Below are 27,651 nucleotides of genomic sequence, written 5' to 3'. Positions count from 1 at the left end.
CACCGGGGGCTCTGCTCCTCCCCGGGGCAGAGCGCGGGGGTTGCACAGCGCTGCCCAGCTCCCCCCCAGTGCCAGCACATCTCCCACTGCCTCCAGCTGCCCCCGTGAGTGCCCCGGGAGCGGGGTGCCCTCCTCACCCGAGCGGCTCTGGGCGCGGAGGCTGCAGCAGGAGCCCGCCCACTGCTCCCAGTAAGGTGGCTGCAGTCAAATGGAAAAGGATGCTTCAATGTCCTTTGCTAGTGTGATGTTGGAAAGGGACAGGCAGACCCCAGGGTTGGCACAGGCTGTGTCCCTGCCCAGAGGTGCCTTCCCAGCACGGTGTCCCCACCTGAACCCCACAAACGGGAGTGTGGGCACTCAGGGATACAGCAGGGTGAGGCACACGCACCCTGTCCCCAAAATCCCATGGCTTGGGCACGCTTGGTTTGATCCTTTTTGGAGCATCCTCTCCCCTGCCCCAGCAGGATCCCTGGGTTTTACAGCAGGAACTGCTCGGGAGCACCTGGGAGCAACAGAGCTGGGGGCCAGGGACCCTCCTGAGCCAGTGCCCCCCCTTGCCAGGCTCAGGGACAGCCCTGCTGGTGCTTGGGGACGTGGCTGTGAGGCCAGGGAGCAGCATTAGCATTCCCAGTTGGCACCAGCTCTGCCTTTCCCTTCCTGCTCCGTTCTGCATCGCTCCTTGCCCAGCAGCTGCCTGCTCGATGCTGTCCCTCCATCAGCATCCTGAGGGCAGAAGGATGTGCTGCTGGGATGAGGGAGAAGGACATTTACAGAGTGGTTGTTCCCCCTCCTCCTCCTCTTCTTCCAGAGGAGAAGTGGCTCTCTGCAGTGCTTTTATTGACAGTAAATCCCCAGCAGCAGCGGGGCTGGCCAGGGAGGGAGGAGGTCTCAGGCAGGAGCAGGTGAGCACATGGACATTCTTGGGAGTCCTTCATTTCCAGTGCATGAGAAACCCCAGGGAAGAGGCTCTGCTGCTTCTCCTGGATGGAGAACATTTCCTGAGGGTCTGGTGGAGCTGTTGGGGCCCCAAACACCCCAAACCCCTTTTCTAGAGGAGCCAGGGAGGAGGAGAGCGGGCAGAGGAAACTTCCTCACTGCTGGCCCCCGTCCAGGGAGAATGCAGCTGCATCCTTGGAATGGAGTGGAGCGTGGGGACTGGGAGCGTTTCCGTGCTGTTTTTTGGAGAAGCCACGTGAGGGTTGTGTTAATTCCTGCTGGGAGAGACAGGAACCAGCCGAGGGCTGTGGGATGGGTGAGGAGGGAACAGCCCCAGGTGATAACTGCGAGACACAAAGGCTTCAAGGGGTGGGTTAGTGAGGGGTGGTGGGGTGTGGTGGAATCCTCCTGTTAAAAATGGGTGCTCAGAGCAGGGATTCGGCAACCAGGGCTCTCCTCAGCCTGCCCGCAGATCTAATTAGAATGAAAAAAGTAATTAAGGGAAGGTGCTGCAGAGCTGAGGCTCCCAGCACAGGCTCTGGCAGACAGGCAGGATCCCAGCCGTGTCTTGGGAACACCTCGGGAGCTTGGGCCGAGGGATAACTCAAGGCCTGGGGCTCTTTCCTCACCTTCCCAGCTTGTCCCTGCTCCACCACACACACCCCAGTTACATCAACCAGCTCCCGTCCTGCTTCTTGGAAGAGCATCTCCAGGGCAAGGATGGATAAGTGATGCCTTTCCATGCTTTTTTGGGGTTGTGCTGTGCTTTTGCTCCCTCCATGGAGGCAGCCCTGGTTTCCAAATTGCTTCTTTACCTACATCTGCTGCTGTCCAGAGGCAAATTAATTGATAATGGTCAATTAGTCCTGTGGATGCTGAAGATGCTGGGCACTGCTGTATCCCGTCCTGGAGCCATCTAGGAGAGGCTGGCCCTGCAGTCTGGGACTACATTTGTGTATTTAAGGGATTTAATTCACAAGTCACCACTGGCATGAGGCAAAGCTGCTGGGGATGCAGAGGCAGCGCTCAGGTGTCCACCCCATCCTGGACAAAAATTCCAAAGGAGAGGGGTTAAAAATTCCATCCCTCCCCAAACCTGGACTGAGTGATGTGTAAAATATCTTCTCAGCTGATCACTGCTAATGGGTTGCAAATTGCTTCCATCAGCTCCAGCATTACAGACTGCTGTCTGAAATTGCTTCCAGGAGCCCATTTTGGGGCCAAATACTTCCTAGCTTGGGGAAATAACCATCAGCATCATTAGCAACAGTAAATTGTATTCAAATGAGGCACCCTGGGGCCTTAGTAGGACTTCTTATGGGTGGGGCAGCTCCAGCATTAGGGACTCTTGCATCCACACAGAATCCTTTAAATGGAAAAGACTTCCAAGATCATCCTCTGACTGCTGCCCCAGCACTGCCAAGGACACCACACTGTCCTCAAGCACCACATCCATGTGTCTTGAATCCCTCCAGGCATGGTGCCTCCACCACTGCCCAGGATAGCTTTTACCAGGGTTTGACGACATTTTCCATGGAGAAATTTTTCCTGTTTTCCAGCTCCAGGTGTCAGGTACCTGGAGAAAAACTGGTCCTGCATTAAAGATGGGCAAAGAAGGCCTCTGCCAGTCCCTGCTGGCCATGCCCTTTGCTCTGTGCTGCTCCTCGAGGCACTGCCTTGCTCCAGCTCTGAACCACGAACCTCCACAGAGATCCTGGTGGAGGTCCAGGGTTTCCTAATTCATGAGCACATCGTTAATTATCTGCTGGAAGCCAAAGCCTCAGCATCTTGGTGAGACTAACGAGGCTATTAACAGAGCTGCTTCTTGCCATGCTGGCTTGGGCTGGCCCGAGCGTGGAGCAGAGGCAGAGACAGGCTTTGTATCACATCCTCTGGCACCTGTTTGCCTTCTACACCACATCTGACCATCGCTGAGACCTTTCCAAAGGAAACCACCACATCTAAATCCCGGGAACAGAGAACCCAGCACAGCCACCCTGGTGAATCCGTGCGATTTCTAAATCAAGCGCGTCCACGTTGGGGTAGCTGGGGAAGGGTCGCAGCCAGCCTGGGTGCAGGGTCGAGCTGCAACGCCCAGAGCTGCTGCTCCCAGGAGTTCCCCTGGGTTCTCCTGAGTGCAAAGAGCAGTGCTGAAGCCCAGCAGAGGCTGCTGCAGGCGGCGGGGTCAGCGGGCCCCGTGAGCGGTGTCTCCGGGTGATTTATGCCATGTTGTGCCGTGCTCTCGCTTGCACCCGCTTGGCTCTCCCGGCGTGAGGAGCAGCCAGTCCATTAAACACTGAGTCATCCTCAGCAGCATTTAATTTTGTGAGGGGCAGCAGTTTGGATAATTAAAGGCCTCCATCGCCAATGCCAGCGGCTGTGGAGAGCAGGGCTGATGGAGAAGGTGAGGACACCCAGCAGCACTGGTTAACCCGCCACAGAGGAGATTCAGCTCTCCCTCCCTCCCCTCTCCCCCTGCTTTTTGGGATGGGTTTTAACCTTTTCCTGCCTTCCTCAGTCAGGTGAGTGTGGTGATGCTTTGTGCTATTTCTGCCTGGATTAACCACGTCCTGATGGGATCTCCCATGGGCAGATCTGCTATCTGGAGGCCCTGGCTTATTAAAAGGACAAGCTGTTCGGGGAGCTGGTAATAAAGCCATGAAAGCTTTTACGAACCAGAGTCGAAGGCACTAATATCGCTGTGCTCTGCGTGGGTGAGAAATTAGACAAGAGTTCCTCCGTGCTGATGGGGTTTTTTTCTCCTCCTATTCATCTTTCTCAACAATTATCTTTTATTTTGATATCTTTCTATTTAAACCTTCAGAACTGCGCTCAGGATGAGAAGGAGGTTGAACTGCTTAACAACCGTGCACCTTTCAGTGCAGGGTGGAGGCACGGAGCCATGGGGAATGTGGCTTGGGCTCTCCCGGGGTTTTGGCAGCAGGAACCATCCCCAAGAGCCAGGCAGCAAACTCCCCAGGGATTGTACCCTGTGGGAGGGCAGGAACACCTCCTCACCAGCAGCCTCAGCAAGACCCACAACGCTGTGTCTGTGTTGCACCAACACTGCACGCTGGGGCTGGATAGCTGGGAATTCCTCCTCCTGCTGCTCCTCACCTTTGCATCTGGGTGCCCCTGGCCTGTTTGGGGGCTGAGTTTGTTTTTTGCAGCCCTTTCAGGGTTGTTTCTACTCTTTTTGCATCCCGGAATCAATCAGCCGCATCTTTCCGGAATTGTGGACAGCACCTTAAAAACCAAAGGCTGATGGAAACCCTGTGGAAAATCACCAAGATGGGTGTGTGGCTTCATTAGCTCCAGCAATTAGCATGAGGCAATGCAAAACCACTGGCTCCTGCTCAACCACTGTTCTGAAACACTTCCCCTGCGCACAAATTCCACCTTGGGCGGCTCCTACTGTCCCCACTTGTTTCACCCAGTGTCCAGAGAAATCTTCTCCTGGGACACACAGAGCCTGGGGCTGCTGCCCTGGGCTGAAGGGGCTGAAGATGCTCAGGCTGGATGGACCTGAACATGGAAATGTGGGGCAGAGATCAAACAAACTCATTCCACAGGGCACAGGGTCAAGCACGGATCTGTGCTGCCCAAGGCCGTCTCTCCTGGCTCCTTGCTCTCTTCCTGCTCTGATATCTGTATCAGAAGCTGGTTTGGAGCTACCTGAGCAGAAATGCCCCTGTTGGGCCACGCTGGTGTTCCCAGAGCTGGCACCCTGCTGAAGGCCCAGGCCAGGAGCAGGTCATGGCACTCAGGTGCTTGTGCACAGGTGAGATCCTGGGATGTGCCGTGTGTGGCACAGGAACCCTCAGCCCCTCCCTGCGTTCAGATCCAGCCCAGCTGCCCCATTCATCCCACACCATTCCTCCACCCGCACTGCCCTCCCTGGCTTTGCTGGTGGCTGTTTGTCCTCGTGTCCTTGTCGCTGCCATGGGCCCCGTCTGGATCACTTTGTCTTTTATTCCCTCTGACACTGGTTGTGGTCACAACAAAGCTCATCTCATTACGGAAATGCTGAGGGTAGCTGGAAGGGGAAATGGATCCCTCCATCTGGGAAGTGCCAGGTCGGCTGCACAGCAGGGCTGGAGGAGCTCGTGTGTCTCGTGTGTGCCAAAGCCTCTCCAGCATCTCGGGGGCGTGGGAGCCAAAGGGTTAACGCTGCCGGCATCCTCAAACGGCACCGATGGGAGCAGGAGCCTCTCCATCTCCGAAAGCTGGCAAACAAATTAAAGCAATGTTGCAACTAATGCGTTTCTTTGCAGCAGAGAGGAGGGAAGAGCGGCTCAAAGGCTGCGTAGACAAAGGCGGTGCAGATGGGTGCTGGGGACCCGCGGGCGCCACGTGCGCCGCTCCCAGCTAAGCTCAGATTTGCTGCCACGGCTCCGTGACAGCGGCTGGAATAACCTGGGGAGGATTTATGAGAGCCACGGCAGGGCCAAAGGGGGAGCCTGCCTGGAAAGGGCTGTAGCTGGGAATTACTCTGGCGTTGATGCTCGTGTCCCATTTCTGCGGGAGGGATTGTGCGGTGCAGGGGGGGAATGTGGCCCTGGATGCTCCAGGCAGAGATCAGAGCATCCTCCTCCCAGCAAACGCCCGATGCACGGCAGTCCGGCATCTCCCACTTGGCTTCCTGCGCTTTTATTTGCATCGAGGAGAAATTAAACAGAGAGATGCAAATCCCCTTAAACAATTTAGCGAAGCTGATGGCCCCGGTGGAGCCGGGTCTGGGGCTGATGGGTGCCAAGAGGGACGAGGCTGATGTGTGGGGGAGTTGGGCAGCTGGACCCACAGCCATTGTCCAGGGGCTGCTGCTGCCCCCAGCATGGCCTTGTCCTTGTCCCCTGTTGGCAGGAATGACACAATTCTCTGGAAGGAGGGGCTCAGGCCCATGCAAGGAGCAGATGGAGCCCATCTTGAACGTGCAGTCTCAGCAAAAGAAAAGCCAATAATCGAGTTAATTACAGACGTTATGTGATCACTGGGGATTCCCAGGGGATGCTGGCAATGGAGCAGCCCTTTGCTCGCCATCCACAGCCAGCAGGGCTGGGACACCCAGCCGGGGCTGAGCTGCTCTCCCTGGGGATGGATCATGTACAAACCCCCTCGATGGCCTGACCTGCAGCTCTGTGCTAATGGGGGCTCCATCCATCCCTTCCCCTGTGCTTTTCCTGGCTGTGTCCCCCGGGGCAGACCCACAGGGTGGCTGGAAGTGCCCAGCAGTGTCTGCTCTCCCCAGGAGCTGTGCCTCTGACTGTGCAAAACGCGACTGTCCCGAGGGCAGAGCATCGCCTGCCTTTGTCTCACTGCTGAGAGAAGCTAGGAGAGAGAGAAAGTGCAGCAGCTCCTCGGTTTAAAAGTGAATTTTAACTGGGCTTGAAGGACCGCAGACCCTTTACCTGGAGCCTCTGGGGCAGCTCTGCCCTGTCCCCCAGCCCTGCAGCGTCTCATCGGTGACACAAGGGACTTTGCAGTGGAAATGCCTGCCCGGAGGCAGCGCTCAGCCCCGGCAGCCCGAGGATGTGGATGTGCTGGTTTGCCCTCTTGGTGCCTGTGCTCTGCTCCCCATCAACTGAGCTAATAAAGTTTGGACTCGTTAAATCCACAAATGGTTTCAAAGTCGATTGCCCTGGGCTGGCTCGCAGCTCCCTCCCACCCCTCCCCTCGCTCTGCCGGGGAGATAAGGATGGCAGTGGCTTTAATTCCTCACTTATGCATCGACTGCCAGTTCTCCTGTCCGCTCACCCTTGATAAATATTGCACAAAGATTTGGCGGCCAGCGTGCCAGAGATAAAGGTCCAGTCCCACCAGATCTCCTTCCTCCGCGCCTTTTGTCTCGTTATGTGTCCAATTTGTTGAACAACCCACCTGCTGCAAGAGGCTCTTCCCATCCCTGCTGCTGCCTCGGATTATTGCTAAACCTCTCTGTGAGCTCCCAGCCTGGGCTGGGAGCTGAGGGCTGGGGAGAGGCGCTGTCATTTCCAGGCCTTGAGCTGTCATTGATCGGGGATCAATAGCGGAGCTGCCTTGGCTCGGCTCTCCAGCCTGGCAGGATCCTCGTCGCTGGCGTCATGTGGGGGCCGAGGCGCTGCCGTGTCATCTGTGAGCCCATCCCTGGCAGCAGAGCCCAAACCAGGACTTGGGGATGCTCCTGTGCAGCAAACCTACAAAAGAGAGTGTGCCAGGGGTTCTGGCAGGGTTTAGCCTTGCTAAAAATCCCCCTTTGCACCTGGGAGCTGGGTGAGCACGGTGTGGGGTTGCCAGGCTGCTGCTGGGGCTCTGTCTTGCCCCGTTTGGATTTGCTGGAACTGCCTCCCCCAGCTCAGAAACCCTTGAGGTGCTGAAAAGGGGTGCACAAACATCTTAGGGAGATGCAGCACTGATGGAGCTGCTCAGGGGATGGGGTTGTGGCACGGGGAAGGTTCCCAGCACTGCTGGTCCCTGCAGGACCATGCACACAACAGCCCTGATGCTGCAGCTCCTGCCCAAGCCTCAAATTTCAGGGCTGCTGGAGGCACAGTCAGAGGCCATTGATTGGGGTGGAGAGGGAGAAACAGGAGGGAAGGTCTCAAAGAAACCTGAGTATGAGTATAGATCTGCTTGGTGGCATGTTAGAGCTGATATTCCCCCTCTGCATCCTCATCCTGTCTCTTTTATGAGGAGCTCAAATTAAAGAAGAGGCGATTGCTGCTGAGGTCTGGATGTCTTTGAGCTCAATGTGGCACATAAGTCTGTTACTCCTGCTGGAAGAGCAGCTGTCCCAGGCAGCTTCAGGTGCTATTTAGCTTCCAGGTCTCTGGACTCCGCAGCTTGGCAGTGGCTCTGACAACATGGCTTGATCACTATCGTTTCTAAATCCATGAGAAATGTCATCCGAAGTGCAACAAATAACGGTCTGATTATCTGCTGGATCCTAATGCTACTCCCTGGAGATAACAAGCTGCAATTTTCCCCCTGGGCCATACAATAATCGCCCCAATTACTCCCAAGCAGTGGTTATTAAACTCATGGCACCGCTTGAGTTTACAAAGCAAAAATCATTAAGCAGGTGTGTGTGTGTGTGTGTTTGCTGTTTGGCTGGGACTGACCGAGGCTGTTCTTGCTTTGTTCTGGGAGAGGAACTCCTGGTGGCTGTGGAAAACCTCCCTGGCTTTCCCGCTCTGTGTGGCACAGTTCTGTCAAGAGCCTCCGGATGATCGACCAAATAAAATGCAGTTGGTGTCTGTTAAAGCTGGGGCTGGGTGTCCCGGAGGATGTAACCTCCATCCAAGTAGAACGTGGAGGGATTTAGGGAGATAGCGTGGTTGGCAGAGCTGGGATGTGATGGGCATTCCAAACACAGCCCAGGCCTGGCAGGAGCGGCCGTGCTGCTGTGCTGGGGCTGGATTGCAGGTGGGAACTGCAGGGTGACACCGGGGTCCCATGCCAGCACAGGGTGTCACCCACAGCTCCATCAGCCTCCAGGCAGAGGGGACAAGGTCCCCTCATCTTTATCCCAACAAGACCCACGCTGTCAGCGAGGTTTGATGTGGCTCTGCACACAAACACACCGTGGCTCGCTCGGACACGGAGCTTCCAGCTGCTCAGGGAGGAGAACGGAGCGAGCAGAGGGAGGGATGACCAGGACAGGGAGGCAGGCTGGTGAATTATGCATGACTCCAGGAGGGGAGCGTTATCTGCACGGACAAAGGCCTGTGCCAGCAGCCCGGCTCCGCTGTACCTGTGCCTTCCTTCGCCCGCGCTTTATCTCCGCTCCCAGCTTGTAATTCAGCCCAAATATCAGAGGAAGCTGCAAGATTAATTTTCTCTGTTTGCATGGCAAAGGAGAGGGGACATGCTCTCACTCCCGACTCCCAGCTGGTTAATCCTCCGCCAAGGCCTGCCCAAGGAAAAGGCAAAAATTTATCAGTGTTGGCAAGTCGCTGGCGTGGGGAGGGGTGCTGGAGCCCGGGGCCCCCCATGAGCAGGTTGTGGGCACTCACAGCAGGCTTCATGTGTGGGTAAAGATTGGGGGGCACTAAGAAAATGCAAACCCTTCCCTCCTCCCCAGCATTGGGGTCCAGAGGAGGGTGTGGGCTTGGGAGAGCCAGAGTCAGAGAGTCCCTCCGGCGTGGGAGCATTCGCAGCTGTGAGTCGCTCAAATATTTAAGAGATGACAACTGTATTAATACAAAAACTAGATAAAGATCCCTTGAGTTTAAAGACAGAACCATCAGCTCAGCTCTTATTTTTCAGCCCTCTCCCTTAGCTTGCTCCCTGGCTTAAATGAAATCATAAATATCAGCCCACAAAGGTCCTTTGTCACCGCACGCAGCTCCCGGCGACAAGAGGTCATTCATTAAAAGCCAGATGAAGGCAATAGAGACTCCCTTTGTTTTTTAAGGAGTTCAGGACAAGGCCGTGGCTTCTCTGCTGACATTAATGCACCGTTTATGGTGGCTTTGGCTCATCCCATCCAAGTGATCTTCACTCTGGAGTTGATAAAGAAACATCCAGGCTTCTCTCAGGTGGGACATCCCAGATGAATGAACCTGTTTTGTTGTTGAGCTGATGGCAAAACCAGGGCCCCTTTGGCCCCCTCCTCACAGACCCTAGGGTCTGATAATCCCCCTCCTCACAGACGCCCTGGGCTCATCATCCCCCTCCTCCCAGCCCCGTGGGTGATGCTCTGTCCACATTTTGCCCTGCTGAGGGATGGCCCAGGCCCTGCAGCTCCCACCCAGCACATGAGCCTGATGCCATCTGCCGGCCTCTGGCTCTGGCCAGCCAGGAGAAATCAGAAATTAATTCCCTGAAAGGTCCATCTCCCTGTGGCTAAACCCTGGCTGCTCTCCCTGCTCAGCCTGATGGATTTTTTCCTCACACTACTGAACAACTGCTTTTTAACACTGCTGCTGTATGAATGCATCAAGAGAAATGCACCTAAGATAATTTTTTTCTCCCTTTTTTTTTCCCTGGAGAAAGGCTGTTGTCTTAAAAGTTTCTAATTCCCCTAGCTTCCCCCCGCCTTTTTATTTTTTGAATGGCTGCTTATGAAGACCATCGCGGTCTAACTGGTTTTGGATTAAAAGGAACTTAATAAAGGTTTCCCCTGAGCACAAAGCTGCACAAATGGGTTTGCAATTGCAGAGTTAATTACAGGAGCTGGGCAGAGCAATCGGTGTTTGCAAAGCTTCACCAGAGGATGAGGCTGGCAGAGAGAGCTTTGGCTTTGCTCTCCTCTCTCGCTGTGAGGCACTGGGGCAGGTTTCCTTCCATTTTCCCCAAAAGATGGAGGGATGGGGTCGCCAGGGATGCCACTGGGATTGGCACCAATCCTGGTGACATCGTGGTGACGTCTCGGTGACATCCTGGTCACATCCCAGGGTCACACCCTGGGGTCAGCCAGTGCTGCCCAGTGAAGGGTCTGGGGTGGCTGCAGCAGGAGAATGGGCTGGAGACCAACCCAGCGAGGCTGAGGGAGGAGCTGCAGGAGAATTTCTGCTGCCTGAGAATGTGAAGTGCTTCCGCCAGTAATCGCCGGAATCATCAAATTAGCATAAATTCTATTAACGGTTTCCCAGATGAGACATTTCAGGGCTTCTCCCCCCCCCTCCCTTTTCCTGACACAAACAAAAAGAGAATATAATTACTTTGCCATAAAGCAGCTCCTGAAAAGGCCCTCAGCCCTTCTGCCTTTCTTCTCCCATGGAATAAAGCTCCAAATGAAAGGTGCTGCTGACCTCTGTGCTCTCACCATTCATCAACCCAGGAGGAGAAAAGAGACTCCACAATGGTTTCAGAGCCTGGGACCGAGCAGGAACCCATTTGCCAGGTCCACATCATGGATGGGGGGTTCTGAGGAGCTTTTTGGGGTGCTCAGACCCTCCTGATTCAGAGGAGGGTTTGGAAGGACGACATTTGAACACATATGGAGGAAATGTAATTTGTGTAGCACAAGCCCAGCATCTACTGCAGTAACTCACAACAAGCACCGCGGGGGCAATCCTCTAAAATAATGTGCTTTTTTATTGGCACGAGATTGCGGATGACAATTGGAAAGAGAACAGAATTTGCTTATGAGCAAAAGCCTCCTTAATTCTTCACAACGACACTAAAACAACTCGCCTGCCTATAAATACAGTCTGCCAATAGAGGCATCTTAGCTGTGAAGATTTAATTACAGGCAGGAGCTGCAGGAGGCCAGGGCTGCCACCAAAACAGCTGAGCCTCATCTCAGATTGGGGATGTACCTGCACAAGAGGCTCTCGCAGAGCCAGGTGTGACTTTCAACCTCCACCTTCCTCCCAGACAGGCAAATTAGGCTTTTGGGTGATTTCCTGTACTATAAGGTAATATATCAAGGTCAGAACTTTTCTCTCACTTGGCCATGGGCTCAGAGGATGAGTTGTGTCTCTTCTAGGCCGCAGTTCCCCAATAAATGTAGATAATTTTGCCTCTCTTCTTCAAGGAAGCCACTTTAATGCTTACTTTTCCACAGATCTTGAGGCCTTTTACAATCTATTACGAATTAATTATTATTAAGTTAAAACAAACTATATACCCTAAATAAAACAGCTCCAACAAAGCAGCTGGATGATGAGAGCAATCTGCTTTATGAACTCCCCTTTCCACTGCGCAATTTTCAGCATTTAGTTCCGCTTTCTAATTGCTAATATCCATTCTTCAATTACCCGCTGTTTTGTTTCAGATTTAAAAGATTAAAGCACGTTGTTATTTTATGATTATGTGAATTCCCTTTGTGTAATTGTTAGGTTTGGGTTTTATCCGTTTGCATATTAAACGCCTGCACAGGGAAGCCTCGTACGTGGCTTGAAATGGGTTTCGCCTTTGGCACAAGTCGCCGGCTGTTACTCAAATCAACATTTAAAGACGAAAAGCAGGCAAGGCATCGTATTTCTCAAGTGACAACACTCCATAAACAGCCTGGTGCTGAATTTCAACACTCCGCGGCTGCACCCAGCCCCTTGCACTGACCCTTTGCAGAACCAGCACGGGGGATCAGGGCCACACGAGCCTTGTGGCAATACCTTTGCTGGACATAACAACCAGGTTTGGCCTGAGAAAGGCTTCTCCTGTCCAGAACAGCCCCTCTGGAGGGCGGACAAGGAGCAGGCCCAGGCCTGAGGGGCCCGGGCCCGCCCGGCGTTCCCGTTGCTAAGCAACGCATGGCTCCAGCCGCCAGCAGCAAAGATGGCGCCCGGGCCCCCCCACGCCCGGCCCCGCCGAGCTGGCGGGCCACGCCCTCAGCAGACATGGCGCCGGGCAGGCTTCAGCAGCGCGCTGAGCGCAGCCAATGAGAGGCCGGGAGCGGGGAGGCGAGGCTCGCGGGGATTGGCTGGCGCCGCGGATTCAAACCGGAGCGCGGGGCCGTTGGGGCTGCGCGCGCCGCTGGGGCCGGAGCCGCGGCCCAGGTGAGGGAGCCTGAGGGGAGCCCGAGGGGAGCCCGGGGGGCTCGGGTGAGTGCGGGGCTGATCGGAACGGGGCTGGGGACGGGCTGGGAGGAACCGGGGGCTCAGGGGAGTGAGGGGAGCCCTGAGGGCTGGGGGGAACCCTGAGGGCTGAGGGGAACCCTGAGGGCTGAGGGGAGCCGAACCCGGACCCGCCCAGGCCCGTTCCACCCCGGCGGTGTCGGAGCCCCGGTCCCCCGGCTCTGAGGGCGCTCCACGGGCCGGGCTGGTCCCTGCGGCCTCCCGGCCTCGGTGGGCGCGGGGATGGAGGTGCTGGTGCTGGTAATTGAGGCCCCGAGCTGGGCGTGCCCCGTGCTGTGAGTTCGCACGACAAGGGCAGAGCTGTTCCACACCTCGCAGTGCAATTAATAGAGAAAATACCGAGGTATCGGTGTGCGTGTGAAATCTGCACCTGTGGAACAGGTACCTCAAAGCCTCCTGTGCTGGGTTGTGTTCCCTGCTGGCACCTCTCCCATGTCCCAGCCCCGGCTGCCCTGCCTGCCCCAGCCACCCCTCGCATTCGTGAAGTCATTTCTGTCTTGCTGAGCTGGAGACTTTCCCCTTCGCTGCCTCTGTTTATGCCGTTGTTGCTGCTGTTTGAGAGAAATGTGCTGACTGCTTGAATTTTAACAGCTATTTGCAGGAGGAGCTGTAAGTTAAAATGCAGCTAAATTTAAAACTGTATTAAAATTCTCCAGAATGTTGCTCCTATTTTTATCTTACGAAGTGCTGAAAACTTGCAGGTTTTTAGTGACCTAGATAGTACCAAGTTATTTGTAGACAGGGCACGGGCTGTGCTCTGTATCCTTTTGGAAGGGAAGGACTTGGGATCCCTCATCTTGCCTTGGGTTCTGTGCTGTGCTGGGGGATAGTGGAAGCACTAAGATGGGCACATCTGCCTCTCTCCAAGGCTCTGTTGTCCTTAAAGTGTGGAGGGCTGTGGATTTTCATTCCCAATGAGAAAAAGTAGGCGCATATATCTCCATAAAACATGAGTTTTGTTGGTGCAGCTTCTCAAACCCGCCTGAAAGCATTACAGCCAGTAACTCTGAGAACTCTGAGGCTGGTTCTCTTTCCTTTGGGCTGGTTTCTGCTCCGAGGGGGGAGGGAAGGGCTGGGCTGCTCGTTTAGCTGGGGCTTTTTGGCAGGAGGATGGAGATTGCCATGGTGAACCTGCGAGGTCTGTTCGAGCAGCTCACACGCCAGGCCGAGCTCCTGAGTGAAGGAAACGAATGCCGTGAGTTTCATTTCTGAAAAATCTGCTGAAGAAGCTAAAACCAGTCTGATCTGGGTTTTTCCTTTGTGGGGAAAGATCAAGTCCTATCTGAATTTCTGTGCAGGGCCATGTCCTGCTTGTAGCAGACTGGCTTTGTCTCGTGTTCCAGCTCTTGTGGCTGGTGCTGACAGGAAGCTTTGGTCTGAAAAATGGAAAAGCTCATGGGCATCTCTTGTGTGGCTGGGTTGGCCTAAAGGCTGGGTTCTCCATGCCTCAAGTTGGGCGTAAGGAGGAAGAATTTCTTCCTGGAAAGAGCAGTCAGGGATTGGAGGGGCCTGCCCAGGGAGGTTTGGAGTGCCCATCCCTGGAGGGGTCCAAGGAATGACTGGAGGTGGCACTCAGTGCTCTGGGCTGGGTGATGAGGTGAGAATGGGGTCTTTTCCAACCTCAGGAATCCTGGAATTCAGTGTGAACAGATACCTGCTGTCAGCTGCTCCTCTGCTTGCCCAGCTAAGGCTTCATGTGTTCCCTTCTCAGAGTTTATCCAGTTAGCCAAGAACTTTGAGGAGAACCGGAGGAAATGGCAGAAACTGGAGCAGGAGCTCTGCAGGTACAAAGATCTCCTGATGAAGACGGAAGCTGAGCGCAGTGCCCTGGACGTGAAGCTCAAACACGCCCGCAATCAGGTGGATGTGGAGATCAAACGGAGGCAAAAAGCTGAAATGGACTGTGAGAAGCTGGTGAGTAATTCCTGTGTTACCCATCAGCTCTCCAGAGTGGGGAGGCAAAGCGATTAAACCGCATTGATCAGTGGCAAGGAAGGACTGGCACTCACAGGGAGGAAAGGAAAAATAAAAAGCAAGGAATTGGCTCGGCTCCTCGGAGCAGCCTCCTGCTTTGATCTGGGAAAGGAGCCTGGCTGCTGATGGAGCTGAGCTGCCATTACCTGCCTGCAGCCATTAGCAGTCCATTGACACCGGTTCTGAGAGTTTATCTCTGGTATCTCAAGCACTCGGTCGGGTCTTACAGTAATTAAACACAGCGCATCCAGCTGCTGATGTTATCTGTGCTCACAGGAGCGGCAAATCCAGCTGATTCGTGAGCTGCTCATGTGCGATGCCTCCGGCAGCATCCAGCTCAGCGAGGAGCAGAAGTCTGTCCTCGCCTTCCTGAACAGGCCACAGCCTTCTGTGGGAGGTGCAGGCAACAAAAGGTAGGGAAGCAACATTTTATCTGAGGTGTCAGGCATCCATCCAGCTGTCGGCCCCTGTGACACATTCCTCACCCGTGTCAACAGCTCCCCTTTTTGTTCTGCTGTAAAATACGGCTCTTCTGAGTCAGTGGGATTGTTCTGGAACCGTGACTGACTGAAAGCCAAACTGATACAAGCATCTTCTAATTTTTGTTTTTTAGGCTGTCTACAATAGATGAATCTGGCTCAATTCTGTCAGACATCAGCTTTGACAAGAGCGATGACTCACTGGTAATGTAACTCCGTTTCTGAAGTTCTCCTCCCCTGTAAAGCCCGAGGGGAGGGGGTTGATCTCCAGAGACCCTTTGTGTTTGGATTACTGGGATATTAACCTGGCTGAGCTGATTTGCATTTCCCGAGTGTGCTGTTGGCTAAAATTTGATGAAAGCCCTGGCCAGGGGCTGTGTGCTATTTACCATTAACCAGTGCTGTGTCTTTCCCCCAGGACTGGGATTCCTCGGTGGTGAAAGCTGTCAGGCTGAAGAGGAGAGAGAAGCGGGTATTGTTCAATTGTTCCTGTCACATAGTTGCCTTTGTTCCCCCTGGCTGCCACAATGCCACCATCTGTCACCTCACTGCCACCTGTCCTGACCTCTGAGCCACTAAACGGTCAGACCTCGAATGGCTGCGCTGCTGCTGAGCAGTTTAGATTGAAATTTAGGGCTGATGTCATTGTTTGTGTACTGAAAACGAGCGGAATTCTGGATATCCTGGGTTTTTAGAGTCTGGGGTTTGCAAGAAAACGGTTGGTGATTATTTGCAGCTCCCAGATTAGGGGAAAATTGAAGTTAACATTTTTCTGTTTTGTAAAGGAGCTTGTGCTCATTCTGCATTAATCTGCAGAAGATACAGGTGGGAAAGAGCCTGAAACCATCACCTAGTGGAGCTGGGAAGACTCTGGGACCTGCTTGGTTGCTGGTTTTTGTGTGTGTAGTTCGTGGGTTTGTTGGGGCTTTTTTGCCCTCCTTTCTTAGGTTGGGTTTCTTTTTTTCTGATCTAAATTATAAAGCTGGCTAGGAAAATTTTAATTTCTTCCTGGCACCTCCAAGGTTGCCACGAAGCAGAGGGTCCTCTGAAGGACTTGTCTGCACACACCCCAGATGTGTGAAGTGTTCAGTCCTTCCAGTCACCCTGGGCCAGTGTGTACTGCCAAGTGAGCAGCATTCCTGCTTTGAGACAGGGATGTGCTCTCTTTTCAGCGCTCTTCCAGGCAGTTTGCTGAAGGCCCCCCAGCTCCTCAGAAGAAATCCAGATCCATTAGCAACACAGCAGACCAGGTATAGTGGTCACACCTGGCCACAGTTCCTGCCTGTTTCCAGGGCTGCTGGAACTCCTGTGTTGTGTCAGCACTGCTGCCACTGGTGTTTTTGTCATTCCAGGCTAATGAATCCATAGTAGCAAAGACCACTGTGATGGTCCCCAACGATGGTGGCCCCATTGAAGCCATTTCTACCATCCAGACTGTGCCTTACCCTCGCAGGAGCCGCAGGAAGAGTGGTAGGTGCTACATCTCTGTCTGTCCTGACACAGCTACACATTATCCTGAAATGTTCCTAATTCCTTCCAGGACCTGGGAGCTGCTTCTAATTTATGATGCCCATGCTTTTGGGGGCAGAGGGTGATTCCAGCCTCTTCCGCTTGTGTCTTCCAGGTCCTTTGCAGCCCTGGAGCAGCGAGTCCAGCATAGGCAGTAAGCAGCTGGAGTCCAAGCAGGACACCGATGGCTCCAGCACCCCCCAGCACAACGGGGGAGTGAGGCTGCACGACTTTGTTTCAAAGACGGTGGGTCTGAGGCAGGAAGAGATGGAAAAGCATCTCCTTCCGTCTTGGAATGTGTGTGCTAAGAGGCTGCCAGCTGTGTCAAGGGAGGTTAGGTTGGATATTGGGAAAAGGTTCTCCCAGAGGGGGGTTATGCACTGAACAGGGGATGGGCATGGCTGCCAGAGCTCCAGAAGAGTTTGGACAATGCTGCCAGGGATGCACAGGGTGGGGTTGTTGGGGTGTCTGTGCAAGGGCACTGATGATCTCTGTGACTCTCTTCCAGTTCAGGCTATTCCATGATTCTGTGATTAGTCTCAGGTCAATATGACCTGTACCAGTTACATGGATCAGAGACCTGTTACCCAGTTTAATTCCTGCTGAGTTACTGCACTGCACTGATCTCTCCCATCTGTGTGCTCTGGATCACCAGGTTATCAAGCCAGAATCGTGTGTCCCGTGTGGAAAGAGAGTCAAGTTTGGCAAGATCTCCCTGAAGTGCAGAGACTGCAGGGTGGTGGCTCACCCCGAGTGCCGGGAGCGCTGCCCCCTGCCCTGCATCCCCACGCTGACGGGCACGCCGGTGCGCATCGGGGAGGTGGGTCAGTGCCCGGGGCTGGGGCTGGCACCAGGGGACCACCCTGGCATGGGACTGCCCACCAGAGGGGCCACCCTGCCTCAGGACTGCCCACCAGAGGGGCCACCCTGCCTTGGGACTTGCTCAGCTCTGAGTCTGCCTTCCCCAGCAAAGCTCCTGTTGCTCAGAGCTGCATAATGACATGCAAATGAGCTCGCTAATGCATCATTGCACAAGCAGGGAGGGGGTGTAGGGGTGTGATGGTAGGAGGGCGTTGAGTGGGGAAGGTGGCAGCTCTGGGCAGGCGATGCAGCGTTGTGCTGATGGATGTGATGTTTCTTCATCAGTCCTGAGAAGAGCAACAATTCTTGTTTTCCGACCATAGATCTTGCTGTGAATTCCTGAGAGAGTATTTTCCATGTCTTGGTGACTGAATCCATCTTTTTCTTTTACTTTACTTTCTGCCTTTTAGGGCACCTTGATGGATTTTGTCCCTTCTACTCCTCCAATGATCCCTTCCATCATCGTGCACTGTGTTAATGAGATTGAGCAACGAGGGCTGCATGAGGTAAGAAGAAAATGAGGTCTGAAACAGTGCCAATGAAATGGGTTGTGGTGTTAGGGAAGCAAATTGTTAACCCAAATATCCCTTATTTATGGTGTGCATGGGTGACTCAGGTGTGGGGAGAAGGTGGGGATGGAAGAAAGCCAATTGACCTCCTCCTCTGAGCCAAGCTTTGTGCCAACAGACCGGCATTTACCGCATCTCTGGCTGTGACAAGACTGTGAGGGAGCTGAAGGAGAAGTTTCTCAGAGCAAAGAGCATTCCTTTGCTCAGTAAGGTGGATGATATCCACGCCATCTGTGGCCTTCTCAAGGACTTCCTGCGCAGCCTGAAAGAGCCCCTGCTCACTTTCCGGTTAAACAAGACTTTCATGGAAGCTGCAGGTGAGGAACTGCTGTGTGACATCTCCAGCTCTTTCCTGAGGCTCAGTGGTTGTGGTTTTGCTGTCAAGTGAACCAGCAGCCCGTGGTGCTCTGTGGAGCCCTTGTGCCTGAGTTCTGGTTGGGCAGGATACAAGATGATTAGCACAGCTTGAGAAGTTTCTAGCTTTATTTCTCTGTGAGGGAGAAATTTTTTTAGGTCTAAATATTATTTTTTCCTCTAGAAATCCCGGATGAGGATAACAGCATTGCTGCTATGTACCAAGCAGTTGGAGAACTTCCTCAGGCCAACAGGGACACCTTGGCTTTCCTCATGGTCCACCTGCAGAGGTACATTCTGATGGACAGGGGTTTGGAACCAGGTGATCTCAAAGGTCCCTCCCAACCCAAACCATTCTGTGATTTGGAAGGGGAAGGTCACCCCACTGGTGCTTTTTCTAATTGGGTCTGGTCACTGCTTGTGAGCACAAAGTCTTCATTCTGGAACAAACCTGCTCATTCAGAGGCCAAGTGTGTGTGGGACAGGGCACTTGTATCACAAGTGAAGGGGGAACTACATTCTCTCCACGTTTCTTTTAATGCAGGGTGGCTCAGAGCCCAGACACTAAAATGGATATCTCCAATTTGGCCAAAGTGTTTGGCCCCACCATAGTTGCCCATGCAGTACCAGATCCTGACCCCATGACCCTGCTGCAAGACACAAAGCGTCAGCCCAAGGTAGGACAAACTTGGGGATTGTCTCTTTTCCAACCCAAACCATTCTGTGGTTCTGTGATCAGTGACTCACAGGTGTCTCTGTAGGTGGTGGAGCGGCTCCTGCTGCTGCCCATGGACTACTGGAGCCAGCTGATGATGGTGGAGCAGGAGAACATTGACCCAGCACACGTGATTGAGAACACCAACGCCTATTCCACTCCACGGACACCTGAGGTCCAAGGTAATCCTGCCTTCTGCTCTGTTACTAAAAACAACTCTCAATCCACACAGCCTGGGAGGCTCTCAGAGCCAGCCACTTCTCACTTCATGGAGGCAGAGGGAAAAGCAAAGTGTGCCAGGAAGTGCCAGATTTGTCTAGTGCTTTTCACAGATGCCAGGGAATGCCTGATGTTCCCTGAATGGCAAAGAAAACTTCAGCTGTCCCCACACTGTGCTGCTCTCTTTTGGCAGTGAGCATCCTGGGGCCTCTCACCACCCCAGAGCACCAGCTCTCCAAGACACCCTCATCCAGCTCCCTGTCCCAGAGGGTCCGCTCCACCTTCAGCAAGACCACCCCCAAGTAAGTGCCAGGGGGTGCTGTCATGCCATGTTTGGGATGACTGCAGGTGATTTTGGGTGCTCTAGGAGAACTGAGACTTTGGGGACACTCATTACTCAGTGAGCCCTCCCTTGATCTGTGCTGTGGGAGCAGCAGGTTTGGGTAACAAACATCCTCTCGTGGTAGGGAGAGGAACATTGTTTGGGAGGTGGGTGAGATTTGGGTGAATGCTCCCTGGAAAAGGGAGAGTGTTGAAGCTCTGTGTCCAGAATTCCAAACTAATATTCTTGTGTTTCTCTTGAATTAGATTTGGGAGCAAAACCAAGTCAACAACCCAGTTTGGGCATCAGGGTAACTTCTTTGCCTCTCCTATGCTGAAGTGAAGACCTGGGAGTTGGTCTTGTCCTGGCATTTGCACACCAATGCTCACAAGTAGAAGAAATACAGATTGTCTCCGTGGCCCCTGGCAGCTTATATGAAATAATGTTTTGCCTTTTATCTTTCAGCTTAACTGAGACTTTTAATGGGATTTTATAGTGCAATTTATTTTTATTATCTAATGCCGTGCTGAATATAGTATTGGTGAAGACAGTAACAAGCAGGATTTGTTCAGTGCTAATCATTAAAAAAACTCTAGAGAACTGGCATTTTCACTAACATCTCTTTTTCTCCCTGTGTGAAGTAGAGCAGTCACAAAATGAGGGTCAGTTGGTTGGGATTTTTAGGACCCTGTAGGATATTCTTGGCACAGCAGTGTCTGAACTCTGTCAGAATCCAGGCTTTCCATCAGCACAGTCAGCCCCACCTGGCTGGTGGTGCAGCTGGAATCCTGAGGATGGCAGTGTTGGACTGGGCTGGTGGGCAAAAGCCTCTCTTCAATGAACTGCCAGAGGCACTGTGGCTGCTCTAAAGGAGCATTTATTTCCTGGTACTGTGTTTGCAGGGGTGAACTCCATAGAGGAGGGTGTAGATGCAAAGCCAAAGGATTCCTGGGCAGCCCAAAGGAATCACTGCTGCTCTTGCTGGTGAGGGGAGGGAGGGTGGGAATTGTGCTTTCCCAGGTCAGGACCTGGGACCTTGCCCAGTGCTGTGTGAGGACACCTGTGCAACACACACAAGTTTAACAAGTGGCTGTTTTAATTGAGCTTTGGAAAATTGTCCTGGCTGTGCAGTTAAGTAAATCCCGATCTTTTACACAACCCACAGTTTTGTGTTCTCTGGCTCATGGTTTTAACTTGTGTATTTTCACCAGTGTGGCCTCACTGGAGGCTGAGGGGCTGCTCTCTGCCCCAGGGACTGATCCCAGCCAGCTTTGCTGCTGGGGGCAGGATCCTGCCCTGGGCTGTGGCTCCTGGGGACGAAGGAGGATGGCAGGTTTGGCCCCCACTGTTGTGTTGGGAGGTGAAATAGCCCAGGGTAGGTGTGCTGGCCTGGGATGTTTCTCTCTCCCCTTGATTGTGAGGTCTGGGGTGAAGTGTTTGACCCCCAAGCCAGCGGTGTTTCTGGCCCTGGGTTCTCAGACACACCAGGTGTGCAGGAGAGGGGCACTAAGGTGTGTTCTCCTTACTCAAATTCATGTTCTGGGCACACTTGGTCCTTTCCTGGAGCATGTTCTCCCGGATTAGGTCCTTGCCTGCTCCTCTCTGGAGCAGAAACACGGTCACTGTTGGTGGGACCTGCTGAGGAACATCTGCCTGGTCCCTGTGGCACTGCTCTGTGGGGACAGGTGGCTTTGGGGACATCTGAGGAAGCCACCCCCACTCAGGTACTGCTGGGCACAAAGGTGGCCCTGGCAGTGCTTGGGCATGGGAGGGATGGGGGTGCCCACCTGTGCCTGCAGGTAAGGGCACAAATTCCAAGTGGGAAGGGCCTGGGGGATGGAGAGTGAGGACAGTGGGAGAGGGTGGACCTTTGGTGTTCCATGCTCTGGATGCTTCAGGCTGCAAGAAGACACCAGCAAGGAGAAATCATGCAGAGAAATATTTATTAATCAAAGATTCTTAAAAACCTCATGAGTTTGGCTCCAGAAATAGAGATGAAAATGTCATTCATGGTGGGAACCAGTACAGAAAAGCTCCTGGTTTATGTCCAGGCATGTGTGTGCTTCTGAGGATTAATGCAGATAAAATCACCCCTGTGGGCTCCTTAATCAGCAGCATTTAATGCATTTGGATGGGCCAGTGACCATCTGTGTCCTGTACAGAAGGACTTCACCCTCATCATAGCTCCTCACTGATCCTGCGGAGGAATTCACCTCCTGGTTCATTGTAAATGCTAGAATTCTTATAATTAACGAATTGATTTTTTCACATTGTCCTAATCAGCATTTGGTTCTGATCAGTGGAAGCTCCAAGGGAGAGATGCAGGTCCACACCTGCAGAAGATGGTGCTCAGACCCTCTAAGACAAATTCTTCTCTCTTGATTTCATTCCCTCTGGGAGCAGCAGCACACAGCAGCGTGTGGAAGGTTTTGGTTACCCACAGGTGGGCCTGGATTTGATGGCTGAGCAATGGGACGGCGTGAGGAGCTGCCAGAACTACCATGTCCATGTGAGGATGGGCCTGCTGTGCAGAGCCACGCAGTCCTTTTGGCCTTCTAGCCTTAGGAAAAGTCATGCCCAGTTCTCTGTGGGATGGGGTGATCCTCATCATCTCAACCTAGTGCCCCAGGTTCCCTGGGCAGTGCCGGTCGGCCTCCTGGAGGAAGTGGTGGATGGCCCTGGCAGCCTCGGTGTCCCCCTTCCTCTTGTAGATCTCAGCCATCTTTACCAGCCTGCGCCCACAGTCCCTCCTGTGGTCTGTCTGCACGGGGATTTTGTAGCATTCCATGAACTTGGCTTTTGCCTTCTCCTGGGATTTCCCTCGGTAGAGGAAGTACTTTCCCCAGGAGAGACTCAGGGCTTGCTGACATCTGAGGCTCAGGGTGTTGATTTTCCTCTGCAGCTCCATGAGGATCTCTTTTTCCTTTGCCGGGTCTCTTGCACCAATAAACTCTGCCAGCTGCAGCTTGGCAAGTGTAAGGTCAAGGTCTGGATGTTCCTGAATAATTTGCTGGAGGTCCCTGATGGCTTTACGCAGTATCTTATTCTTGTCTTCCTCCTTTGCTTTGACCCACTGTTGCTTGTAGCACTTGGCCAAGGCCTGGTAGAGAAGGTGGTAACCTGGGTCCTGCTGCAGGGCTCTCTGGATGATCTGAAGTGCTCTCTCTGTCGACCGTGGCATCCAGAACAAAGCTGATAGTTTGAGGACCTCGGGGTCAGAGCTTTTCTGTACACATTCTTTAACTAAGTCAATTGACTTATTCCCATCTACTTTTTCAAGTAGCCTGGCCAAATATATTTTGGCTCTGTAGTTATTTGGCTGCTTGTCGACAATTTTTTCCAACTGGATTCTGGCTTCTCTTTCAACATCAGGTTGCCAGGAGAAATTCCAGGAGGAATAAAGAGCCACTGCAAGCCCAGTACGGAAGGAGCTGTTGTCTGGTTCAAGCATCAAGGCCGTGTTGAAGCACTCTCTTGCCCGTTCCCCATTCCGGGCTCTGATGGCCAGCAGGGACCAGCCTTTGAGGGCCTGGATGTATGGGATCAGCCGCACGTCCCAAGGACTTGGGCAGAGCTGCTGAAGTTGTCTCAGGCAGGTTTCAGCCTCCTGACAGGAGCCCTGAAGGTAGTGGATCCAAGCATAATTCCCGTAGATGATCAAAGAGCCAGCAGTAGATGTTGGTAGATGCTTCTCGTCATTGTGCTCCTCAGCAGCTCTGAGGCTCTGCAGAGCTTCATCACTCTGGTTGTTCATCTGGTGCAGGTAGGCCTGGAGCCCCAGGAGGGCCACCTGGTTCTGGTGGGCTGTGTGCTTGATCTCAACATCCAGCTTCTGCAGGAGATGCTGAGAACTGCAAGATTCAACACCCAACATCCAGGTGAAGTGACACTGCAGTTTATCCAGCGTCTCCTTCAGCTGCTCATTGCTACAAAGAGGAAATGGTGAGTTACTGAAGGGTGCAGGCTGGAATGCCCACACAGAACAGGAGAAGAGGAAGAGGAGAAGATTCTCCAGTTGCTCAACAGGTCCCTTGCACTCAGGCTACTAAAGAACCTGCAAATTGTTATTCCAATCCGCCCATTTTCCAGGGAGGTCTCTGTGAGCCTTCCCGAGAACAGCAAGCCGGGAATGGAGTCACCAGTGCTCCCTCACCTAAGGCAAAAGGCCTGGGATGGGCTGCAAAAAGGGACAGTAGAGCCAGCCCCACCCACACAGTGAAAGCTTCTTCACTTTCTATGGGGTTGTGTCTTCAGCTGAAGGGTGAAGAAATGGCTCCGAAAAGAGCCAGCAAGGTAAGGAAGATGTTAGACTGGTGTGTCTCTTCCATGAGGAAAGGCTGAGAGAGCTGAGACCGTTCAGAGAACAGAAGGCTTAGAAGGATCTTAGAGCTGTAGAAATACCTGAAGGGAGGGTGCAAAGCAGTGCCAGGGCAAAAAGGGCACAATCAAGCCCAGGAAGCTCCATCTGGACATCAGGAAAGTTAACTGTGAGAAGAAGAAAGGCCTTGCACATTTTTCCTGTACAGGTTGTGCTCTCTCTTCCCTCAGACTCCAGAGCTGTCTGGATGCAGCATCTTGGACAAGGTGACATTCAGGAGCCCCTTCCAGCCTTAACCACGGTGAGGTTCTGAGCAGGATGCTGTGCTGAGCCTTGTCCCCCCCACACCCTGAGCTGTGACAAGAAGGGATGCTGTGCACTCACCCCAGTTTTGCTGTGGCCATCATGTCACTGTTGAGGAATGAGGGCTTGGCTCTTCCACCCAGCAGCAGATCCTGAGTAGGACAGTCTGTAAGCTAGGGACTGAGCCTTAAATAGGAAAGCATTCTCCTGGGTGGAGTGAGATGAAACCACTTATCTAGGATGAAACGAAACAGGAAGAGTTTAAACCAAAAATGAAAGTATTCTCTTCCTATCTGGAAGTTATCACCTTCCCTTCATAAAATGGTACTGGGGAAGAAAGGGAGCTCTGGGGTCAGAGCAGCAGGGTCTGAAATCCACCCTGGAGACCTTCTCCCTGCTGAAAAGGACTTTGGTGTACAGCTTTTAGCAAGTATCTGGTGTAAGGTGATGGAGGATCAGAATGGAAAGGTGACATCACCGTTATCAGTGATGACCCAAAGGCTCCATGTGACTCTGCAGGACTTTGTCCTCAGGATCTGCCCTGGAAGTTGTGCTGGAGTTTCTCATGTGCCTGTCACAGAAACTGCCCAGCAAAACAGGGATGGCAATTGCAGTTCCACGGTTTCGTTTCATGTGAGCAGTGCACCTGGGGAAAATCCCAAAAAATCCTTCCCTAAGGAGCAGGAAATGCTGAGAGAGCACAGGATGCTGAGCTGGAGATGGCCCCAGGGCTATCAGCAACTCACCAGGAAGCCTCTGCTAACCACTGAGGTTCTGGTAGGTGACAGAAACCAGTGGAAGCGACAGGAAAAATACAGGTAAAATGCAGAGCACATGGTGTGTGACAGGAAAAATACAGGTAAAATGCAGGGCACGTGGTGTGTCTGGGTTTAACGGGGGATTGCAGCCCTGGGAAGAAAGATTCCAGTGGAGAGAATAGCAGAAAATACATTTTAAAATGTAGCCTCAAGTAAACTCTAAACAGAGAAGGAAGAAACCACCAGCCTTAGAATCACATTGCTCCCAGCAAAGAGGAAGAAACCCATCACTGTTTCCCCCTCAGGATGCTGATGAGTCACTGCAGCAAGGGAAGGAGGAGAATTTACTGCTGGAGGAGCAGGGTAGATGCTTTTATCCCCTGTTTATTTTTTCTGTTGCTGACAACCTTTAATAGAAAATGAGTAATTTAGCTATTAGCGTTAGCACTGCTGGATGAACAATGAGTGATTGCTCTATCTTGATTAGGCTGAAGCATTAATTAGACAACGGGTAACATCTAATTCTTGAATCTTCACATCACCATCTTCTTTCAGCATCTTTTTGTGCATTTGAGCTTGACCAAGCTGCTTTTCTCTTGCCTGGGGTGGCCAGGATGGGGCTGTGTGATTTGGGTGCTGAGCAGATGTTTTGTCTCCTTGGGCTGGGGCAGAACTGGCAGGATGGAGGAGAAAATTCACTGCTCCAATCCCTCAGGCCTTGACAACAGTTCTTGGCTACTTCTGCTAATATTAGGGCTGGTTTGAGGATGATTACAGTTCTTTGCAACAGCTATTAATATCATACAAAGCTTGGATGGAAGTCAAAAATAACAGCAAATGAGAAAACTACCAGCCAGCAGCCAAATAGGAAGTACAGGCAAGGCTTGGTGTTGTGAAAGATAAATGGTGGGAAGGAAAAGCAAAAGAGCTGCAATGAGATGCAGAGGAAAAAATAATACAAATATTTTTGTTGGTGGTTTGAAAACAGTCCTTGGCTTCAAAACATTCTGTTACATCAAATAACACTGATTGAATTCTGAGCTGGCTGAAAGGAAATCGTGGTTTATTTGTCCAGAAAAGCACCTGTTTGTTATAAAGTTCCTTCAGCCGATTCTGGGCCACAAGGAAGGGGCTCAGAACCACCAGAGTGAGCTGCAATGTGGAGCAGGAAAGACAGAACCTGGAAAAGCTGTTCTGCAAAGCCTTGGGAAGCTTCAAGAAGCTCCATCTGAGTAGCCAAGGCCAGAACTAAAAATACTTTAAGGTGCGGCTGCAGAATTTCCCTGACACAGTCTGAGTCCTGGCGGAACCTCTGCCAATTGTCTCCAACTTCCTTACTGGCATTCACGTCCAGGTGAGGCTGCTGTGAGTAAGAGGACAGGTGGCAAACAGGGGTTTCTGCTTGTCACAGTTTCTATGGGCCCTTTCCAGCTCCCATTGGCTGTGCTGCTCCCACGGGGAGTACCAACCTCCCTGGGGAGAGAAGGTGGCAAAAGCAGCCTTTAAACCTGATAAACCTTTAACCTTGCACAGAGGTGTTCAATTCATGACCCTGGTCTGGTGGAACCACGGCAGGGGCATGGAACTGGATGATTTTTAGGCCACTCCCAACACAAACCTTCCTATGACCTCAGTATTTTTGATGAGACCAAAACAGGTAATGTTTCTCTCAGAAAAGGGTTTAGGAACTTCAAAAATGCCCATTTTCCTTTCCTGTCTGTTCACTGACAAGCTCTCCCGAGCTCAGGAGTTGCTTCAGGTGCCAGCAGATGGCAGAGGCTCCCCACAGATGACTCTGCTGGGTTTGTGCAGTGCCTTCTCTCCCCAGCCTGGGGAAAACACCGATGCTTTTCACCACTTTTAGGTTTCTGCCTCGCAGCTGGATTCTTTTTAACAATATTCCAACCCTTTCCCCTTTATTTGGATGAAAATATCTATATTTGGGAAAGAGGTGGTTTCCCATGGAAGAAAACAGAGCAGGACCTCAGAGGGCTGCCTGGGGAAGGTGTTCATCCTCCTGAGCTGAGCAGGGCCCAAGGGAAGGACTGGGCAGCGTTTAAAATGAAAAAGGAAATATTTTTAATGTAATATAGGCAGAAACTGTGAAACCAATATTGTTTCCTCACAGCAATATTTGCTCTCCTTGTTTCCAAATGCTTTGGCTGTGCCCACCCTGGTTCTTCCTCACTCCAAACTTGGATCTACTGATTCCTCTGGATAAAGGTCACCTGGATTCTCTGCCTTGCTCACACCTGAGTGCTGGGTGACCACCAGAGCCTGGATTTGCTGCTGGGGATGACACAGAGAGCTCTGTCTGGAGCTGGCAGGGAATAGCAGCACTCCAGACACTCCTGGTTCCCCCAAACCCAACAGGGGATGCTGTTGATGCTTTTCTCTCCTGGGCAGCCACTCAAGCAGAAAATGGAGCTGTTGTGCATTTCAATACCTTTCAAATACCTTCCAGAAGGTATTTCTCTCCTGAATGAATCCATCTCCAAACCCATGAGTGCCTGTTTACGGCTGGCTGAGGCAGAGAGGTCACTGCAGAGCCTCGATCAGCAGGGAATAAACGATCCCAGGGAGCAGAGCCGCGCTGATAGCGAGGGGTTCAGTTAACTGCCCCCAGCCCCAGGGTGTGTCTGCAGGGATGGAGGGCACCGAGATACCAACGGCCTGCCCTGGCTGCTCAGGGAGGGCAGCTTATCTGCCACAGCAAAGCCCTCCCTGCTATCAGCACCCCAGAGACACCCAACTGTCTTCCAACTGCTCTGATGGGGCGATAAACCCGGAGCGTTTGCTGTTCCAGGGGCTCATCTGGGGCCGGGAGAGCAGC

The 27,651-nt window shown here is 52.7% G+C and overlaps 2 protein-coding genes across 2 annotated transcripts; one reads left to right on the top strand and one right to left on the bottom strand.

Moving 5' to 3' along the window:
- Positions 1–12,380: 12,380 nt before the first annotated feature.
- Positions 12,381–20,036, top strand: RACGAP1 (Rac GTPase activating protein 1). The gene is made up of 17 exons (XM_063179187.1): positions 12,381–12,404; positions 13,544–13,632; positions 14,149–14,351; positions 14,688–14,824; positions 15,025–15,094; positions 15,309–15,362; positions 16,063–16,140; positions 16,243–16,360; positions 16,515–16,645; positions 17,055–17,219; positions 17,671–17,766; positions 17,948–18,146; positions 18,368–18,473; positions 18,728–18,860; positions 18,945–19,080; positions 19,311–19,419; positions 19,706–20,036. Exons 2-17 carry the CDS (start codon positions 13,548–13,550, stop codon positions 19,779–19,781), a joined length of 1,896 nt encoding a protein of 631 aa, XP_063035257.1. The 5' UTR covers positions 12,381–12,404; positions 13,544–13,547; the 3' UTR covers positions 19,782–20,036.
- A 2,020-nt stretch (positions 20,037–22,056) lies between these two features.
- On the bottom strand, positions 22,057–24,263 carry LOC134431216 (interferon-induced protein with tetratricopeptide repeats 1-like). The gene is made up of 2 exons (XM_063179204.1): positions 24,142–24,263; positions 22,057–23,365 (listed from the first exon to the last, which is right to left on the bottom strand). The coding sequence occupies exons 1-2, from the start codon at positions 24,162–24,164 to the stop codon at positions 22,057–22,059; spliced, it is 1,332 nt and encodes a 443-aa protein (XP_063035274.1). The 5' UTR covers positions 24,165–24,263.
- Between the last annotated feature and the right edge of the window lie 3,388 nt (positions 24,264–27,651).

The sequence above is a fragment of the Melospiza melodia genome, chromosome 31, assembly GCF_035770615.1.
Source record: "Melospiza melodia melodia isolate bMelMel2 chromosome 31, bMelMel2.pri, whole genome shotgun sequence".
NCBI classification, from domain to species: Eukaryota; Metazoa; Chordata; class Aves; order Passeriformes; family Passerellidae; genus Melospiza; species Melospiza melodia.
The sequence above is the reverse complement of the archived record's forward strand: the minus strand, read 5'-3'. Positions and strand labels throughout refer to the sequence as shown.

Excerpts from the sequence above, each read along its gene's own strand:
- RACGAP1 (XM_063179187.1), top strand. The coding sequence starts at position 13,548 with ATGGAGATTGCCATGGTGAACCTGCGAGGTCTGTTCGAGCAGCTCACA. Across the intron at positions 15,095-15,308 it reads ACAAGAGCGATGACTCACTG|GACTGGGATTCCTCGGTGGT; the intron begins GTAATGTAACTC and ends TCTTTCCCCCAG. Across the intron at positions 18,474-18,727 it reads CTCATGGTCCACCTGCAGAG|GGTGGCTCAGAGCCCAGACA; the intron begins GTACATTCTGAT and ends CTTTTAATGCAG.
- LOC134431216 (XM_063179204.1), bottom strand. The coding sequence starts at position 24,164 with ATGATGGCCACAGCAAAACTGGG. Across the intron at positions 23,366-24,141 it reads ATGGCCACAGCAAAACTGGG|CAATGAGCAGCTGAAGGAGA; the intron begins GTGAGTGCACAG and ends TCCTCTTTGTAG.